At 39.7% G+C, this 20,844-nt stretch overlaps 1 protein-coding gene across 4 annotated transcripts in view; it reads left to right on the forward strand.

The window, feature by feature from the left end:
• The window catches only part of AKT3 (AKT serine/threonine kinase 3), a 137,089-nt gene that overhangs the window by 110,934 nt on the left and 5,311 nt on the right, over positions 1-20,844 (forward strand). For all 4 annotated transcript variants that reach the window (XM_015857621.1, XM_015857620.1, XM_015857622.2 and 1 more), the window contains 3 exons: positions 9,339-9,553; positions 11,680-11,767; positions 20,262-20,364. In XM_015857621.1, coding sequence (XP_015713107.1) covers positions 9,339-9,553; positions 11,680-11,767; positions 20,262-20,364 — 406 coding nt within the window. The remainder of the gene's footprint in view (positions 1-9,338; positions 9,554-11,679; positions 11,768-20,261; positions 20,365-20,844) is intronic.

Genomic DNA, 20,844 nt, shown 5'->3' on the forward strand with positions numbered 1-20,844 from the left:
GTTTAGGAACATAAGGGTACTGAAAGATGGAATTATTTTTGCTATGGCTTGTGCCTATTTATCTCCTTTTCCTTTACATTTTATTTGAATTTGAAGATAATTGAGGCATCTAAGTGATTTGCTTGTTGAAATTCTATACAGCTTTTATATAAATGTTAGGTATGTGCCATTGTTTTTCAGGTCTGGAACTATTGGATAGTGCATGTAAAATAGGAAAGAAGAGAATTTGTGGAAAGTGGCATATGTTAAGGTAAAACAGCTGTTAAGATGTTGTTAGATGGCAACTGCATTCACAAGGCTGTAAGAACGGTAGGAACTGTGAGAGTTGGAACAATGCTGCTAGGAGAAACAGTGAAGAGGAGACTTTATTTTGTCTTCTGTCTTCCCTCATGCTCTAGAGAGCAAGTTCTCATTTGTCTTTGGTTACTTCTGGTGAACAGCTGTCTGGTTGGTGGCTTTTTGGGTTTATCTGAGGGAGGGGATCATTTCACTTAATATCGGGATTCTTTTTATTTTCTTCACTTCTCTTGATTCTCTTCTCAAGAGAGGACAGAGAGACAGTACACCAAGTTGTCTGTATTAGTACAACTGTATTTTAAGACCTGAAGCCTGTAGTGCTGTCTCTAACAAGACAAAATAATTTCACATATGGAATTTTTGTAGAATGAAGTCAGTGTGTATTTGGAGGCTGGGAGGTACGTTTGTTTCGCTGGTTTCATACTTTTTTTTGGTTCTTTTAGTATTAAAGCTCGATTAAGAAGGACATTTGCAAGCAGAAGTGGATGGTGTGCTGAAGTGTGATAGAGCTCTGGAAATAGATACCTCCACCCTCTGACTCTTGTGCCTCAATAGCAATTTCCAATTACTTTGCACCTAGAAGCAGTATCTGCTGAGTTGGAAAGAATGGATTGCATTTCCATGCATTTCTACTCTTGTTTTAGTTTCTTTGCTCCTCCAGCATTTCCTCAAGGTTTCATATATGCTTGTAATTATGGGAGCCCTTTATTCCCTGTCCTCTGGCAGTGCAGAGTGAAGACACAGGCTGTGACTGTCCAGAAGCAGGCATCTTGTAGCATCTTATCCTATGCCTCAGGCAACGTTGTGCAGACAGACTCAGTCAAGATGGATGTGTGAACTCGTGTGGATATATTTCTGGGTTTTGTTCATGTCTTTGAATATAATCTTTTTAGTGCTGAGCTAATTATGTAGTCTCAGTTTTACTGTTAGAGTACCTGATCAACTTTCCAACTGTAAAACAGTTTGAAAATCAAATGTAGCTTACATGCAAGACCCAACAAAATTAGAAGTGTTAAGTACGTTTTGGCAGTTCACTTTTATTATGCCCAGTCCTCAAATGTACCAGCAGACAATCATCTGAATGTTAGTTATTTTTCACATGCTTATGTGATCACACAAAAAGTACATGCTAAAAAGAAGCAGATGGTGACAGATGGGGAAGGTTGAATAAGGTGGTTTTGGAAACCTAGAAAAATGCACTTCTGCAATAGTGTAAAAATAAAAATTCTTTGATCGCCAAGTTAGAATGAACAAAATAGAGCACCCGCCATCTACCCCCCCAACAAAAATGGCAAAAAAAACCAACCCACAGCACCCTCAAAATTTGTGGTAGAAAGAAACAGAACCTATGAGAGTTCAGAGCAAATTTAGGAGGGTATATTGTACAAGGCTGTTTTGTCTAAGGATAGAACATAATGTTTTATCAGCTGGAGTCTTGAAAAGGTGGAAATTATGTTCTGTCTGATTTTTAAAACAGTGTATTCAAATCAACTGTTTTCCATACTCAAGAGAGTGCTGTTGGAAGAGTTGTTCTGTAACATGTATTTGTAGTGTTGTATGTATGTAAGCACGTAATCATTTTCTTGGGGACAGCTGTACAACTAGAGCTAATTTGTAATGGGTGGAATTACCTCTTGATCATACGGACAGATATAAAGCTGAGAAAGCAGAGAAGATATAACAAAAACAATAAAAGAGTGGTTGTTTCCTGTGTGGATCATACAAGGACCTACCGTCAGCATTGAGGGCTGAAGATTTGTTTATTGCCTTGCATTAGTTTAATGGGGTTTTAACATAAATGCCCATCTTCCAGAAAGGAGGCTCCTCTAAAAAGAAAATTCTATTGATAAGATGTATTTTAGTCCATAAATTAAACAGTATTTGATAAATATTTTAGTCACTATTTTCTACCGACACTGAAGTTATAAATATTTTTTGTTTTGATGTTTGTTTTTGGCTATAACATGATACGCTGCTTCATAGTGGCGGGGAACACTGTGCTTTTGGTCATGAGCTTTTGTTTAAAAGCCCAAACTCAACTTCTCATAACCAGTACTCATTTTTCTTAAAATACATTTAATTCACTTAGTAGCAAAACAGTGTAGTTATGTTGTTGTATTCTGCTCCACTAATTTTGTTTTGGCTTCAAAAGGATAGTTCAAGTTTATTTACTGTCTGTTTACCAAGATACTTCGTGCATAATGTGCTTCTTATTAGAGACACAATAGAATATATTTTACCTGTGGAAATGTGGTTCAGTGTTGGCGTGTGCTTCTGAACAGCTGTCTGTTGTGTATTTGGCTATGTTTTATTTCTGGGTGAAGACCAGTAGGGAATGGGAGGAGAAAGCCTGAAAATAGTTTCTCTTCTGATTTCTGTGCTTTTATAATAAGAAATTTTCCTCTTTACAGTAAAATCCCAAATTAATTTTTATGCTGAAAGAAAATGGACATATATATATATATATAAATTTATTTGAGATGCTTGTATCTCATTCAAATATGACTTCTTTTTTTTTTTTTTCTCATTGTTATCACTTTACTATATTCTAGTGTACCAGTGTCATGTTACATGCCTAAGTCATCAAAACCTAGTAATTTCAATTGGAGCATTTTTGTCCGCTTGGCATTGCCAGCAGGGCCTGGGCTGAACGTGGTGGAATGTGGACAGGGGAAGGTATCCAGCAGCATAAGGATCGAATGATGGGGTTACGAAAGCATCACTTAGTTATGCGTATGGAGAAGCTGCTGCTACAACAGATAAGTTAGCACAAGAGGTGGACATTCTCCTGAAACCAGACAAACAGTAACGTAACAGGAATTTGAATTTCTGTACAGTCTGGTTCATCTCACCAGACACAAAAGCTAATTGTCCACATGCACTATCAGACTTCTCAAGGGGGGAAAGATGTAACAAATATGCAAAAATAAGAAAACAAACAAAAGACTAGAAAACAGAGTAGCTCATCTTTGCCTAAAAATAAAACCATTGTATTCAAACCAGAACTGTAAAACAGAGTGAGAAGCAAGAAAGTACGACCATTCTTATAGAGACTCTCAGTAGCACACTTGACATTTTTTCCATTAGTTTTCATTTAATCAATACAAACATTATTTCTGTCTCAGCATAAGCCTTCAGTTTTTCTGAGAGCAGTGAACAATAAACAAAAGCTGAATGAACGCTGCTTTCTGTGGGTAAAAAATCAAAATGCTTTCATCAAGAATGACAAGCAACCAGAAAAAAATTATCACAATATTGTCATTATTTGTTATTTCTTACATCTTGCATTTGATGCTAATGCATATTGTGTAGTGTAGTGCCAGTACAGTGGGAATAGAGAGATGAGGGTGTCTGCAGATTCTTTTATGATGGTTCCTAAACGTGTATCATATTTGGCAAACATACCTTTCTGTAGGAAGGATATTTTAACACTTGGGACAGTGTTAAAATATCTTTATTTTATTAAGTTAAAACACTTTACAGAAACACTCTGTTTCTGTAAAGAAATGTTTATAACCGTAGTTTGATAGAGTTGGGCCATAAACTCTGCTTCAGTACCTACCGCAACTGGTGGAAAGTTTTAGCAAATATACTTTTCAACTTTTGTTGAATGTATGGATGAATATTTGTTAGCAAACCAACAACTGTAGCAATAAAAACGTGTGAAGGGTTACCAGAACTGCTTAGGTAACATACGCTCCACCTGAACCGTAAAGTTAATTGAAAACAGTTTTTTCCCCTTAAATTAGCAGTACATTGGTGTATCCAAGTTCTCAGTTTTCTATCACAACATAGGTGTGCAGACGGTTTGTTTAGATGTTTAAATCTTTTCCCATCTGTTCTGACAAAATTATTGATTGAGAAAGCTATTTGTTTTTAATGTCCTATCGTAGAGTCTGTATAGAGTATATTAGGAGTAACCAGAACTAGGTCAAAAATGTTACTGGTTTTCCAGTGAGTTGCCTTGGTTATCTAGCGCAAAGTACCAAAATGAATTCTGATAGTGTTATTTTAAAGATAAAACCCAGTGCTGACAACCATTTGTAGAAGATCAACAGTGAGTTGTACAAAGCCTTTCATTCACACAGTTATTCTTGTATTTGTCTACATTTAGTTAGAGTCCAGAAGTTACAGCAATGAATTAGTTTTTAGTGATCAGTTTGCAGGTGTATTTCAAGTTGCAGCAGCCCAGAAAACTTTTTACAGTAGCTACTGAAGATGTGAAGAGAATATATGTTTTCACTAATTTTTTACTGTGAATTAAACAGTATTGTTTAATTGCAGGCATGCAATTCTTCAGATTCTATATTACTGTATAGTACTGCTTTAGCTTATAAGAATGAGGGCTGTGCTTTTGTTGCCTTCTGAACACAATACAAATGAAATTTCTGAAGTAAATAAGTAGTTTTCCCTTAGCTAAAATGATACTGTTGTCCAGAACCTTTAAAACATCCATAAAAGTACAAAAGTACCTGCATGTGCCTGGAAGCAGATGCATGACTAATGTTTCTTGGTTGTTAGAAAGTTTGTATGTTACTTCTTGCATGTTTATCTAAAACTAGAAATACACAAATCTTAGCAGCACTTGTGCAGGTTTTTAAAAAAGCATTCGTATAAATGCAGACTCTGTCCTCTTATTGCAGCTGTAAGTTTTAGAGCAGCATAAAAATGAAATGGTTTCAGTACAGCAATTTGATTTTACCCACTTCGGAGCCCTTTTGTAGCCAGAGTACTTTGGAGAAATACAGGTTGGAAAGAGAATTGGGCCCTTCATCTTCCCAGTAGGTGAGGATGGCTATTGCAGCTCTCTGCATACACAGGAGGGAGAGTCCACACAGCTTCTGTGATGAGTCCTGCAGGCATTTATTTCTGTGACTGGGAGTGTTTGACACCACCTACCCTGGGCTTTCTACTTCTGCCTCCTCATGTGCTGCTTCAGCTGCTCTCGTGGCAGCGTAGTGACTCAGGTCCAAAAGTGACTTACAGATAGCCCAGGCTGAAACTTTTCTTTCTGATGTAGTGTTGGAAAACTTTGACATGGCAAGTGAAATTGTGGCAAGGGAAAAGATACAGGAATGTGTCTCAGGTCAGTACAGCCTCTGGAAGCACCAGTCATTGAACTAGAGCCTGAAACACAAAGGGAGTGAGACACATTCAAGTAGTAAAAATGAGATAAATACCCGGGTTTTATTCATAACCCATGGTATCATCCAGACTGTGAACCCACCTCAAGCTTTACATGACACTGGGAAATCATCTGTGTGCAGTAGTGATGTGAGGTGTGAAACAGGGGTGAATGGCTGACTGTAATGTTATCCAGATGCTGAAGTCATATCACACTGGAGCTCTCATATCCTAAAACTTCATCTAGATCTCGATGAGGTAGCCTGAGTCCATGTGGCAGTGGTGCGAGAAGCAGATGAAAGAAGGGATTTCATATGCTCAAAGGATCTAACAGTTTTAATTTTGGGGAAGAAGGCGTGGAACTTCATCTGTATGAAAGTGCACCTGACTAGAACACGTACTTACTGTAGCTGCTCTTTCTGCGGTGTTTGAATCCCATGCAATCCTCCTGTTTAACACCCCTAGAAAATAATACATTGCTTTATAACAAACACCAAAGCAAAGAGCTTGTGCCTTTATGATGGTTTTGGTGGGCCTGCTGCCTTTCCTGCTGTGACCTGACAGAGTTGTTAGGACAGTTCATTGTCTTAAAGACAGATTTGTCTCCCTTACAGGAGACAGAATGGATGGATATAGTGGAGGTGAGGTGGCTTTAAAGGGTGGTACACAGGGGCTATAAGACCAGAATTTGCACTGTGGCTATGGCTGGCCAGGTGCTTAAGCTGTCCCACTTGCACAGGGATACCTCACACATGCTAGAGGGTAGCAAGGGCTATGACAACCTAAGGCCATTCTAAAAGCAGGTATCCACCTCATGATATACAAAAGATTGAATTACTCATAGATAAAAATGTGCAACTGTGTGTCACGTTCATTCAGCATTGACCTGAAGCCTTCATCTTTCATGACCTTTGTTAAGTGTTACAAAAAGCTAGTCTCAGATCCAAGAACTGTGTGAAAAAGACTGTAATGCCAGGGTAGTATGTTTAGATTAGTTCTCGTGCCCACTCTAATTGTATGGATTTGATGGCAGAAGTATCTGGACTTGATTTCTCAGTCTGCAAATCCTTAGATTTCTTAAAACCATGGAAGAATAGAAATCATAGATGACTTTAAATGCACACAATTATTTTCCGTGAATGCATAATACACAATTTTATTCCATTTATATTACAATAAATGGAGCTGCTTTTTTCTTTCTTGACACTGTTTCCAGGCTGCTTCCCTTTTGCCTTCTGATGCTCTTGCTTGTCTGGCTGGCTGTAAACCAGGTATTTAAACAAAAATAAAGAGTTGCCAGTTTTGCCAGCTGGGGATGAGAACCCGGCTGGTGATATGCGGGTTCAGGAGGCAGTTAATCCAGCTTTTATGCTTTTTTATGATTTTATGTAAAAAGAGGTTAAAAATCACATTTGGCTCTTTCTTTGTACCACAGTTTTGTTGCTGTTGTGGGAATGCAGCAAAAGGTTGCTCATACTTTTTATTATTATTAGGTAAAGCCCTGCATAAATTAGGTAAAACCCCAGCTCTGGTTTGTTTTAGCTGTTGGGCATGTGATTTGCCTCGCTCAGAGAATGAAATGCTTTATATTCCCATTGCGTGCTTTTATAAATCACACGTGCAAACCACACCTCAGCTCACTTGTAAAAAGCAACTACCACTGCCTCACCATTTTTTTTCTTTGTATTTTAATAGCTTCTAAAGAAAAGAATAACTAATGGTACAAATAGGAGAGATGGTAACGGTGCTAAAACATGTATTAGAAAAACACAGAATACTTTTATTCTGTGGCAGAAGAAATGGTGATTTAAAGGCAAGTGCCACAGATTTCACATGCAGTTTTTCAGCAAATAGCTCATGATGTGCTGAAACTCATAAAGCGTTTAATTAATTGTAAAATACTGGAATTATTGGAGTTGGTTTTGTCACATGTACTTACTCAGATAATTTGTTGTGTTTTACACTTTCCAAAATTTCACCCTCTATTTGGAAATATCAGTGATGTAACGAATCTGTGTGTTTTGGCACAGTTGTAAATAGTATGTGTTAATGTGTTAATATTTATGATTTCTTTTAATCTTATATGTACAAGAAGGATCTATAATACATTTCCTTTCATCGCATACCTATTGCTAGTCCTTAAAGACAGTGAAAATTAGGAATATGAATGCATTAATTACTGTGGGATCATCAAAATTGCCATACTGTATTTTGCTTCTGCTAATAACATGTACCAGGCACTTAGGAGCAGGATTGGATTTACTGGGGAAGAAAAAGGAGAGGCAGATAAACAAGCTTTGTACCCCCATTTGGACTGCATGTTGTCATGCATGTGTCCTTGTAGGACATGTTGTGGTCATGGCCTCTCAGTGTCCCCAGATGAGTTCAGGCTGTGTCTGCCATTGCTTTGGAGGAAATTGCTGGAAGTCTTCTTATGCTTTTTTGACAGTCACAAGATAATCTGCTCATGGAAAAAGTTTATACCTTATCTGCTAGAGGTTGCCTTATTCCTTAAAGCCTGAAGGCATTACTAGATGTCACCAGGCTTTCCCTGGCATGTGTCTAGATGACTGTTCTTGTATGTCTGCTTCCTATTTGAGTCTGGGTGAGTGCTTGGCATTTTTGTTTGTTTGTGACCGTGTCTTGTAAAAGGTATTTTGTTCTCTGCAGGTTAATAGACACATGTATTTTAAATCAGTTGTATGTGTACTCTGTCTTTCAGAAATTGCCTTTTAATGATACAAAAACCATGGAGAATTCTTTAGGACTTTATAAATACAGTCCATCTATTTTAGTTTCATTTCTTTGGTCTTTCTTATTGTTTATTATTTACGTATAATTTCTTAAGTTCATTTTTGTTTTATATTACTGTATCTTTATTCAGCACATGTTGGCAAATGAGGCACATGCAGTGCCTTCTATGTTAGCATTTATTAACTTCTAACATTTACAACCTTTTCGAGTGCAAGGATATGATCTCCTTGTAATAAACAGAAATCTGATTTATATACCCATGTAGTAGCCTTCAGGTTCTTCATTGTAAATGCTTTCATTATGGGTGTATGTTGCTATTATTTCACTTCTATTTCTGTAATGCAATATTAAGATCTGTTGAGATCAAGGTATACGATTTAGATTCTTAATTCCAATTCTCTGAGGTTCCTGGAGGAAATCTGTGGAGTAGGTCAGTTTTTAAGACACACAGCATTGGAAGCTTATCATTTTAACAAATGTCACAAAGTTGTTTGTGAGATGGTATAATATCACACACACCCACTCGTAGTGTCATGGTAAATGTATATTGCCATATTTCTGTGCACTAGTACCATTCAGCTGCTTTGGACTACCTCATGGAACTTGATGGAATTGTTAGGAGAAATGCATTGCGGGTTCTTAGTATAAACACAGTGGAAACAAAGAAACTAAGCTTTTAGTAAGAGAAAGGTGTTTCTCAGTGTCAGGCTTTATTCTGGCAAGTGGGATAGAGAAAAGAAGTGGCTGAGCAAGGAGACGCCTTACATCCTTTCCTTCAAAAATGCTGACTGAGACTGCAGTGCCAGCAGATGAAGTGTCTTTTCCTAAAACTGCAAATAAATGGGATGGTAGAAGACACAGAAAAGGGGAAAATGTGGTCATGATAATTTTGAGGGGACCATTCCCAATTGTATGTTTTGCTTGTTTCTGATGATTGCACATGGGATAACAGCACAGTCCCTAGTCTGTCTGTAATTGCAGTGAACTCAAGTGTATGGGTCAGTGCTGCAGTTGTGTATATTGGGTCTAAGTTCTGGCAGTCCTTGTTACACACTGGAAATGAAGTCTACGAAAGACATTCAAATAGAGACACATCAAATAAGCAGAAATGATCCCATCTGAAACAGTTCATGCCTTACAGCTGGCTTTGCTTCCTGTCTTAGGTATTGGAAGATAATGACTATGGTCGTGCAGTGGACTGGTGGGGATTAGGAGTTGTCATGTATGAAATGATGTGTGGAAGATTCCCTTTCTACAACCAGGACCATGAGAAACTATTTGAACTGATACTAATGGAGGACATAAAATTTCCTCGAACTCTGTCTGCAGATGCAAAATCATTACTTTCAGGCCTACTGATAAAAGATCCAAATAAGCGGTAAGTGAAATTACTTGGGTATGTAGCCATAAAAAATATACTCAGTTTATATTCTTTAAAGTAAAAATAGGACACTGATGCCTGGTCTTCCTGACTGAAGGACCAGTCATAAGAAGGAGCCATGTACGGCCATACGACCTCAGATTTCCACTTGCGATATACAAAGTGAGATTTAAATGCGGTGGTTTGAAAGCGAACATTGCCTACTTGCTTCGTGTGCACCTTTCTGTGGGCTTTTTCCTGCAGGATTGCTGTTTAGGAAAGTATCTTCCAGTGGTTCCTGCACCCCATCCTCAATCTGTAGACAAGAAGTTTTCTGTAGCAAGGATGTGCTCACTGGCACTCAGGGCAGGACAAGTTTTGATGCCCCTGGGTGGGATTTGCCTGCCCTTAGCCAGGTGGGGCAGCTGACACAGCACAAGCAGTCAGCCTTTCTGTTGCTGCCCATCAACATCTGTTTTAATTAAGTTTATTTTATGTAGTAAAAGGAAACCATGACCAACCAAATAATACACTTAAGGTAATAATCTGTCTCTGTAGTAATTACTGTTGCATTTTAACCTCTAAACAATTTGATTTATGAAATATGTTAGCCTTTAGAATTGAAAAGACACTTCCCTGTAATTATTCTTTGCAGACAGAAGTATGTATTACAGACTTCTATTTACAAGCTTATGCATATTCAAGTTCCACTGCTAGCTACTGAGAAATAGGGTGCAAGCACAGAAGTTAACTGCAGCTCTGCTCTTCTCTGAGCAGCTGGATGGGAAGATACTGAGGGAAGTCAGAAAAGTGCAGGCAGACTGGGATGCTCAGCAGAGGTGTGGAGAACTGTATGAGTGGTTAAGAAGCAGAGAAGAATTTAGCATGGAAATAAATTTATGCCCAGTCACTACAAGACTGAGATGGTAGTCCAGAATATTTCACTAATTTTGAGAATTGTTGCTCCTGGCCTTTAAAACTTTTCTTTTTATCCTTAGCGGTTCATTTTAAGGAAACACAAACTGCCTGTGTCATTCTCCTTGTTGACGACATATGCAAGCTGTTTGTTAATTTAGATTTCTTTTTTTTCTGTTGCAACTTCTGTCATTCATGCCATAGGACAGCTAGTCTCAGGAAGATGTTAGATGAGAGCTGAGCAGTCATAAAAAAGTCCACCTGCTGCTGAAAAGGGCGGAGGTCCCTTCCCCTGGATGTGTGGCTCTCTCTCCACCAACAGCAGCCTAAGGGAGCTCACCAAAACTGATGTTGAATCAAATTTGACTGCTAAAGCAACAAAAAGCTGCTGGTTCTTTGTTGTTTTCTCCTTGTGGGATTAGTTTTCTTTCAAGTTAGTGAGCTGACTCAGCTCTCAGCCTCTAGTGAGTATCACCATCAGTGTTAAGTGATGCTTTAGATGAAAGTGAGAAGAGATGAGATGTATGGGCAGGGAAGGGACCCTTCTTGGCAGCAGTGTCTGCTTGTGGGAGCTCAAACCACCTTGTGCAGGTTCACCCAGAGTAGGTGGAATTTGCTTCCAGAGATGATAGATATGCCGGAGTCTGGCTTTGGCAAGCTATGGGCTGCAGTGAATAGTGTGGTTATTTACAGTGGCCTTTAAATAACCTTCTCAGCAGGCCTACAATTTATTAATTTATACTAATTAACTCAGATTGAGGCTATTTTATGGTAATTGGTTAATTGTTACAACACCCAGATGCAACAGCAACAAACACTTTATGAAAATGATGTGTCAGTCATTACTAATTCAGTGCTTGGCACCTCCCTGGTAAAATTCTGTGTCAGCTTTGTTGGGTTAGTTTTGGTTTTTAGTGGTGCCACATCCTTCAGTCAGCATTTCAAGAAGACTCAAGAATGTGTTTTGAATGAATGGATTATTAAAAACTCATGGACAGTAATAAACACGGTGGTTGAAATAATCAAGTAGAACAGAATGTTATTTGGATGCTTTTGTTTTCACTTTTTATCTTGAATTCATGTTGAACAGGGGAGAAATCGTGTTGAACAGGTAAGAAGTGTTCCTGGATACTGAAAAACAAATGGTCACTTTTCTAACAATCCTGTAAATTTAATCTCCTTTTAGGAGTAGAGCTTGTTTAATATGGACTTCTTTATTCTCTGTCTAGACTTGGTGGAGGCCCAGATGATGCAAAAGAAATCATGCGTCATAGTTTCTTTGCTGGAGTAAACTGGCAAGATGTATATGATAAAAAGGTATGTCCTTATACGGTTTTGAATAACCTGGCATCTGTCCTAGGACTGCTGCTGTCTGCAAGTTAAGCATGTTTTCCTTTGCAACTTTTCACATTAGTACAAGCAATTATTCTGAGTCCAGGCGGACTGCTGTCATCTTTTGGTTTTCATTTATGATTTGTCACTGGACCAAAAGTAAACACTGCTGACCAAACTAAACTGGGCAAAGATTTTTCTTCTGTTACGTGACCTCCCAAACTTTTTCCCTTCCCCCCCGGTGTTGAAGAGAAAAACAGTTGTATCAATCATGAAATTGTGACAAAAATACAACGTGGGTTTTTTTTCTGAATTGTGTTTTTGCCGTTTATTAAATTCTTATAGTGAAGTAATTGATAAGATTTGTAGCAAAAATCAGCTTTATGATTATTTGTGTTTAAGCAGAAATCTCTTAAAAAGTCATTTTTAGAGAGAGACCTAGCATTAAAATTCAGAGCTAGAAGGGCTTGTGGAGAAAGAGTGCTGGGAATTGAGTTTGAACGGTAGTATCTAAACATGGTCCTGTTCCTGTAATGACCACCACGCTGGGAATGATTTTAGAAAATTAATTTATCTTACTGAGCAACGGAACTCGATTTGACTTATAATGTAAACCGATTTGATCTCAGTACTTAAGAAGTTTTTTTGTTGCCATAAAGCCCTTCTATTTTGATAGTCTTTTTTTTCCTGTGCTTCCCTTCCCTCCTCCCAACTGTTCCATATCGTTAATCTGCCAGTTGAGCTGTGTAATTTAACATTATTCCTCCTCTTTTTCTTTGTTCGAAAAAAGGAGAATGGAAGACATACGAAGGAGCAGAACATGTTTATGCTCCGATGTCAGCGCTGCAAACTGTTTTTTCAGTTGTTGTTGAACTGGAATTTTAAAAACGTGTGGTTGTTGGTGTGGTATTTCTCTGACAAATACCAGAATTGAAATGAGAACCTTATATTATGATACAAAATATGGTGCTCTCTGAAGTTACTGATCCAAGTGTGATTTTTCCCTGGCAGTACGGTGATGTTTCAAGAAACTTCTAAATAAATAACCCTAACGAAGTATATTAATCATGTTTCTTTATGAGCTCAGAATGGTTTGTTGTTTTTAGGCAGTAGTAGGGAAGCACTCTGAGGATAAAATCTAAAACTCCAAGCCGAGGACAGTGGATACATTGGATTGTGCAGTGCTGGGAGTGGGTGAGAAAGAAAAAGCTGTTTCATTACTCTTGCTCCATCGAATAAGTTTTCTTAATTATTTTAGGTTAAAACAGAGTTTTCAGTTCTACGCTGTTCAACATCAAGCTTAGTTCTTAAAACATTGATCCTCTTAACTTTTAAGTCCGGGCTCTGAATGTTTCCAAATCAACATGGCAAGTGTTTTTTCCATCCTAATCTTATTCTGTGCTGTTAAAATAAATGGAGGGATTTTACTTCCCCATAAACACAGGTATTTTGCGTTTCTGCCCGTGGAGGTGGATATGGCTTGTTGGAGTGTGGTAACTGAGGGATGGCAGTCACTCTGTGTTTACTCCCTCCGCTGCTGCTATGAGAAACTAAATTTGCTAGTGAAAGATGAATTGGGTTTCCTCGGTTAACTTCCAGGACCAGAGGAATTATTTTGGTGCAGTGTTGGCACACACTGTGTTCTTTATGGAAAAGTAGCTCATTAAAATTAGTTCTGACAGTATGTTTTTCGATTTAATTCAAAAAATGGCAGTATTGCTATTGTAAAGCCATTTGTCTGGTAGGTTCAGAAGTCCAGGCATTCCTTCTGTGCATGCGCTGTCTTATCAGTTCTGAAGTATGCAGAGTGCAAGACGGTGTTCTGAAATGTGAACTTCTAGCATAATAATAAGCTTAATGAACTGTAACCAAGTATTTTTATTACAGTGCTGGTGAGAAGGTTTGTGAGGGTTTGCTATGTGACACAGCTTCTAAAACAACTCAGGAGTGTGCACCGAGCAAATTTGGTTTTCAAATAGCTTTCTCCTATCCTTGCTTCTGTTGCTGTTTATTATTAGTAGTACAGACTTCAGTGGTAGGGTCACTTGATGAAATTTATAGTTGATATAATTATTTGCATAGTAGAGATATTTCACAGCATTCTTTTTTGAGGTTTATGCACCATGAAACTGTAATTTTCTGGCTGCGTTTCAAGCATGTGTTTCTCTTAGTAATGAAGGAACTGAAGTTTGCATTCAGAGTAATAGAAAACAAAAAATCATGTGCATTCCAAGTGGTTTCGGGGGAATCATTTTGTACATGTGTATGCTGTGCCATTGTGCCACTGATTTTTACTCAAGGTTGAGTACATCTCTGTGCTTACCGGGTTATCACTTCACGAGTGTGATTAGAGACAGCATTATGTGTCTGTAAACTTGGAGTGCTTCATGCAGCAAACACGAGCTCTGTCGGGTCAAAGGGATCCAAATGGTCAAGTGGAATTATTAGTTTGCTGATACTGCGAACTAATTAAACTAATTTGGTATTTCGCAGTGATAATAAAATATTGTATGTTACGTTGTGGAGCAGAGGAGGTCGTTGCCTTTGAATGAAAAATGTATAGTGCTTGGCTTTTGTGGTCAGATGTATTTATTTTTGGCAGAAAACTCATGAGGACATATGAAAGAGAGCAGCCTGTGCCAGGTTCTGCCTGTGACCAGCTCAACCCTGATGAGTTTTCATTTCTGTGCCTGACTATGAGAAATTGAATAGTTTGGCAAACTCGGAGGACTTCAAAAGCCTGTAAACTTCTAAATAAAATATTGGCTTTATTTTTAGCTAGGACCAGGAAGCTTTTTGACATCCCTGTTACTCATTTAAGTATTGTTTTAGAGTACTTTTATTTGGGTTGCAGAAATATTGTGAGATTGTCAGATGTTCTGTGTAGGAACTTTCACTGAACAAAAGTCACACGGGCATTAATGTGAAGGTAGGAATTAGGGTATGTCATCGGGTGTGCAGATTGAAACACTCAGGTGGCCCGGACAGAGGAGATCCAGACCTCTTAGCAAAGCTTGGGTTTCCTCCTGTTTGTAATAGGGATGGAAAGGAAGAAGAAGCTGTACAGGAATTTGGGCTGAGTTATGAATGCCTTCTGATTTCTGTTCTGGCTAATCCTGAGGCAAATTTCTTTGTTAGTGCTGGGAACGGAGTGGGGCAAGTGGCAGGGATGGTTCCAGCCCTGCTGAGCACAAGGGCAGCCCTGCTGCAGCAGTGTGCAGCAGGTCAGGCAGATGTGAGATGCTGGTCCACGTCCTCCGGCCCTTGCTTTTCTTAAGGCACAACCACAACAGAAGATGAAATGCCGTGATTAAAACCCTGGGCTTAGATCTGGCAACATCTGCAACATAAGCATAATACGGAACGCATGTTTAGGTACTTTCACTGATCAGATTTTAAGGGAAAGAGGTAGGAAGGAAATAGGAAAATGCCAACATCTGGTTTTAAGCAGCTGCTATTTGAGTCGTGCTATTTTGGTACAATTACCTGCTGTGTAATAAAGCCTGTAGAAATGAGCCATGTTATTTGCTTTTGTGTTGTTGCCATACAAAGTATTGAAAAGATCAGAAATCTGCTAAGCAGGCTGATCTTTTCATTGTGTTCCAGTAACACTTGCTATATGCCGACCTTACGATTGATTGCCACCTCTTCGCTCAGCTGCTGGAATTTACAGAAGGCAGAGTATAGCATAAAGGTGTTTGATTTGAAAACAAGCCCTTCTTGCTGCAGCCCTGAGGAAAACAAAGTTCATCCACAGGCATAACCCTGGTGAACCAGCGGTGTCCTCCCACTGCTGAAATCCCATCTCTGCCACCTCCCCTGCAGCCCAGAACCACTACCAACTCCACCTCACATGTAGTCTCCTACTGGGGTTCATGGGCTACTTCCAGCTCCCTGCTGTTCAGTGCTTTGAATCTCAACTTGGGTTCTTGCCATTCCCTTAGAGGCTGGGGATCTGCAGGATGTTTAGGATCACCAAGGGAGCTTAACGTAGTAGTAGGTTGTATGTACTATGTTGAGTTGGGAAGGCAGTGAATTGCAACATGTTTTCAGCACTTAAAGCTGAGCGTGCTTGGCTTGTGTTGAAATAGAAAGGTGTATTTCAGCGCTGTGACTCCGTTCTCCTCTCATGTTATTTGCCCCATTGTTCTCAATAGGATAATGTGTCTCTTTGCTTTGATTCTTGACAATCACAGCTTTGTGTAGTCCCCCAGTAAAGTTTAACATAGATGGAGGTTTGGTTTCTGGACATCAGATGATGAACACTTAACTAACTACCAACATATAATTAACTTCTGTAGCCAGGAAGAACTGTAACGTTTGACACAGGTTCTGACATATGTCAGACCTGAATAGTAAACTTACTGGCAACTGCTGAAACGCAGCATATGATGACAATACAAGGCATTATTGAAATGTGTTTTAAAGTTGTTTCTGTAATACATTTTCAAAATGCATAAACTGTGAGGAAAGAACTGATCTCATACACTGTAACTCGTTAGTATGGAAGAGGAAAACACACTGGGATGCAGCAGTGATTTTTGTTTTAGATTGGACAAATCAGAATGTCAAACTGAAGTTAAACCACGTGTGTAAGATTCAAATAGTTATTCCTCACGAATAAAAACAAACTGCACAGCAGTGCTCACTTCTTTACATTTATACGATACTTGAAGAATTTACATTTGTGAGTTTTGAGGTTATAATCCACTTACATTGCTTATTTTAATAGCTTGAACAATTCAGTGGGGGTGCTGTACAGCTGCACCTCATCCTCCTTCAGCACTTCATCTCAGAGTGCTTTTCAGCTGCAGGCTCTTTGGTGGATGGGATTCTTACGGCTTTGTTAGTTTTGAATTCATTGGAAGGAAAATTCCTTTTAAATTAAAAGGAGAGGGAAGATCACACTGTGATTCTTAAGCATCTCATTTTTCACTTGGCAGGTTGAGTACGTCACAGGCACTCTGAAGCAACTCAGGTCACTTCCCATATGATCCAAGACAAATGATTCCTCTCAGGATGTCATTGTGCTAATAACATGTATATTTCCTCTCCTACTGAAGTACTGGTGTACTTGTTACATCAGCATGAAAAGGCTCAAACACAGAAGCTGCCTATTCTTTTCTGTATGATTGAAGTATTCAGGTGCTTACCTACACCTTGTGTTTCCCCAAGAATTGGGTGGCAAGTTTCCCAGGTCTCAGACTGTGGGAAAACAGTGGTGTCCCTCACATGTTACTCTTGGTGGATGCCAAATGGAAATGCCATTTTCTGAAGGTATTGAAAATACTAACAATTTGATACTGCTTCTGCTGTCATTTCTAACATTAAGCCTTGGAAATGGCTGGGGTAGATTCAGATTGACAGGTATGAAATTGGATTTGTCTTAAACATAACCTCTTACAGACAGTTAACTCAGTGCTGAATTTAGTCTTCCATTTCTTTGTGCAAACGTTTACCTACGTACACTTACGTGTGTGTGTGTGTGTTTAATACATGAACACACAAAACATGTATTTTTTGGTCCTTTAGAGTCAATTGCTGAAGAAAGAGTCTCCTTCTGGTTGAATTGTTTGCCTGAAACTGAACAAACTGCTTGAAAAGGGCAAGTTGTCACATCCAGGAAGACAGGATTGAGCAGCAGGAGACAAGGACTGTGCTTAGTTGAAGCTTCTGTTATTCCTTTTGGACACCTGTTACCATGTGTATCTTGTGGTTCTCGCATTACTTACTTTGGACTTGCTGATTTCATGGGTCAGAAGTGGTGAGAGCTGCTAGATACCATTTCTTTGTGACACCAAAGCACCAGATATCACTGGGTGTGGAGGACCATCTTCATGTTGTGGTTATTAGAGCTGTGCTCAATATTGTGTATTCCGTTCATCCATTTGGGTTGTATGGGAAAATTTCTGGGTCATTATCTGGGCTCTGTGTTTGTGTAAGTGGTTATCTCTGCAGCAGTTGCACCTTATTTGTGTTTCTAACAGTTTTGTTGTAGCTGAGATTTTTGGAGATTTTACTTTCTGCTTTTAAATAAAAGCTGACAATTAATGAACAAAGGTGGCATCCCTCCAGAAAGATAATTGCCAAGTTTCTGTAGCATGGCCCGGCATGTTGGTGACATGGCTTACAAAATCTGTCTCAAATGAGTGGTTCTGTCTCTAATCTCCTGGCTGAACTGATGAGGTACAGTGCCCTTCTGTGTGCACTTATGCACATCACTCATACCATTCTCCCAGCTTCTGCTTTGTGTGAAAGGAAAGGATTTTATACAGAAAGGATTTCTCCTGTTTTCTTCTGGAGGTGATGCCCATACACTATGTGGAAGTTCCTTGTGTCTTGACAAGAATTGTGGAGCAACTGGTAAACTAATTATTTTAGAGGCTCCCTGTTTAAAACAAGGAGTTTGTCTTAAAAGTCATCCTGCAATTATATGAAGGTCAGGGAAAGACTCTGAGGAAGGGGAAGATGTGCATGTGGTGGCAGACGAGGCTTCTGGTGCAAGATGCCAACAGGCCTTTAGACATGGCTCTGCTGTTTAAAGGCTGGGAGAGCAGCCTGAGAGGAAGGAGCCCCAGTGTAGGGAACCTCCCAGCTGGGCTGATGGAGATGCAGTGAGGGAAGGAGGGAGAGCATGTGAGAAGAGTGAAGGAACCTCCCTGCTGCTCTCGAGTTGTGTTGGTGCCTGTCGATGTCAGCTGCAGTTTCCTATTTCCCATAGGCGTCAGTGTATGTGAAGGTGCTGCCTGTATAAATACCAATGTAAGCTTTTAGAGAGAAGCTATGGTGCTGCATGGTTTCTGTTTGTCTGGCTCACGGGGTGGTGTCGATGAGCAGTTGTCTATTCAGTTAGAAGCCTGTCTCCTCAGTGTGGCACTGGAGGACCAAATGTCCTCCTTTATGGAAGAACACATCAGCTCATGCATCACTTTTTTTTTCCTCAGCTGCAAATCCATACATCGCTGTATGTCATGAGCTTACTCTGCACTACCTTTTATTTTTCATTAACTGCTTTGTTCTAAATGGCATTTGTTAAAGACTGCATCAGCCAGTGTCTTCTCTTCTTCCTCACATGAGAGGTGAAGATCTGGATCAAATGAAATAGAGCTCATAGAGCATACTGAGAAGGGTAAACCATTGCAGGGAGAAAGGGGTCAAACTGATGAGTGAAAATTAATGCTGAAATTCTCTCCTGGAAGGAAGGAGAGCAGAATCTGGTCACATGTCCAAACAGCACGGTGTCTTAATGTGAGTTCTGCAGTACCAAAGATGTTGAAGGTGACTTTCTGCAGCTAAGAAAACTTGCTTGTTATCAGTGGTCAGTGTAATATGTCTGATGTGAGAAGGAAAACATAGGTGGCAGTTTTAAACTTGGATTTGAAAACATTATAATGTCATATATACTAAACAGCTGTGTAGTTTAGGGCTGCACAACACAGTATGTAGTATGCCAGTGAATGTTCATTCTGGTTAGAATCTCTGGCCTATGGGCTGTTCTTTCAGAGGATACAGAGAGCAAGGCTGGTGCAAGTCATGTAAGAGTGATGCTTGGAGTTAACCTTGCTGTTAGCAAGGTATTGAACTAGTATTGTTGAGATTGTCTGTAATGACTTGTATCTATATATGACTTGAGAGCAGCTTGGCAGAGAAGGCCCTGGGGGTCCTGATGGATGAAAGACAGCAGTACACTCTGGCAGCCCGGAAAGCAAATGGGATCCTGGGCTCCATCAGGAGAGGGGTGGTCAGCAGGGATAGGGAGGTGATTGTCCTTCTCTACTCTGCTCTTGTGAGGCCCCATCTGGAGTACTGTGTCCAGGTGTGGAGCCCTCAGTACAAGAAGGACATGGAGATTTTCGAAAGGGTCCAGAGGAGGGCCACAAAGATGATCAGGGGGCTGGAGCACCTCCCCTATGAGGACAGGCTGAGGGAGTTGGGTTTGTTCAGCCTGGAGAAGAGAAGGTTGCGGGGTGACCTCATTGCAGCCTTTCAGTACCTGAAGGGAACTTACTCCCAGGAGGGGAGTAAACTCTTCAGAGGGGCTGACAATAGCAGGACACTGGGAAATGGTTTTAAGTTAAAAGAGGGAAGATTTAGGTTGGATGTTAGGGGGAAGTTCTTCACTAGGAGTGGTTAGGCCCTGGAACAGGCTGCCCAGGGAGGTTGTGGATGCCCCGTCCTTGGAGGTGTTCAAGACCAGGTTGGACAGGGCCCTGGGCAACCTGATCTAGTAAAGGTGTATGTTTGGTGGCCCTGCCAGGCAGGGGGGTTGGAACTACATGATCCTTGAGGTCCCTTCCAACCCGGGTCATTCTGTGATCCTGTGATCTCTTACTAGGATTTAGAGACTTGGCTGACTCTCAGTGACCCTTTTGAAACTCCTCGTTAGAGGGTGTAGGTAAAAAAGGAAAACTGTAATTCCTGTCCTGGTAATAATTTGGTTGGCTTCAGGTATACTAATCTTGTTCTTGGTCTCTTTCAGCTTGTACCTCCTTTTAAACCTCAAGTGACGTCTGAGACAGACACCAGGTATTTTGATGAAGAATTTACAGCTCAGACTATTACAATAACGCCGCCTGAAAAATGTAAGTCAAAAATTACACAGAAGTGTAAGTTAAAAACAACGATTTGAGAATAAAGCACTGTGTGACAAGGCTCTTCAGTTTGAATGGGAAAGGTATTCCCACTGTTAATAGCAAAGAGCTTCATATGGAAGTGTGTAAAAACAGCTCCCAAAGAGAAAGTTCCTTTGATGAAGGAATAATTAGAAAGCTTAGAGCATTAGGTCACTGCATGTGTTTTGTTTGTTTGCATTTTAATATTATTCTTATCTAACTTTACTTTACAGTTCTGTCAGTCTCTTTTGAGGGAAAACACCAGCTTCAGAAGCTGGATGGCTCTAAAGGTCCCAGACATGTGTATCTTAAAGCACTCTTCAGATTAAAAAAAAAAAGAGAAAAAAGCTGCCAGAGACAAGTGGATGTCCCTTGTGTAGATATCCATTACATGAAAATCATTCGAAAATGAAATTTCCTATCAAGTTGTGTACTTAGCAGAGCTCTTAA

Source organism: Coturnix japonica, chromosome 3 (genome assembly GCF_001577835.2).
Source record: "Coturnix japonica isolate 7356 chromosome 3, Coturnix japonica 2.1, whole genome shotgun sequence".
Lineage (NCBI taxonomy): Eukaryota > Metazoa > Chordata > Aves > Galliformes > Phasianidae > Coturnix > Coturnix japonica.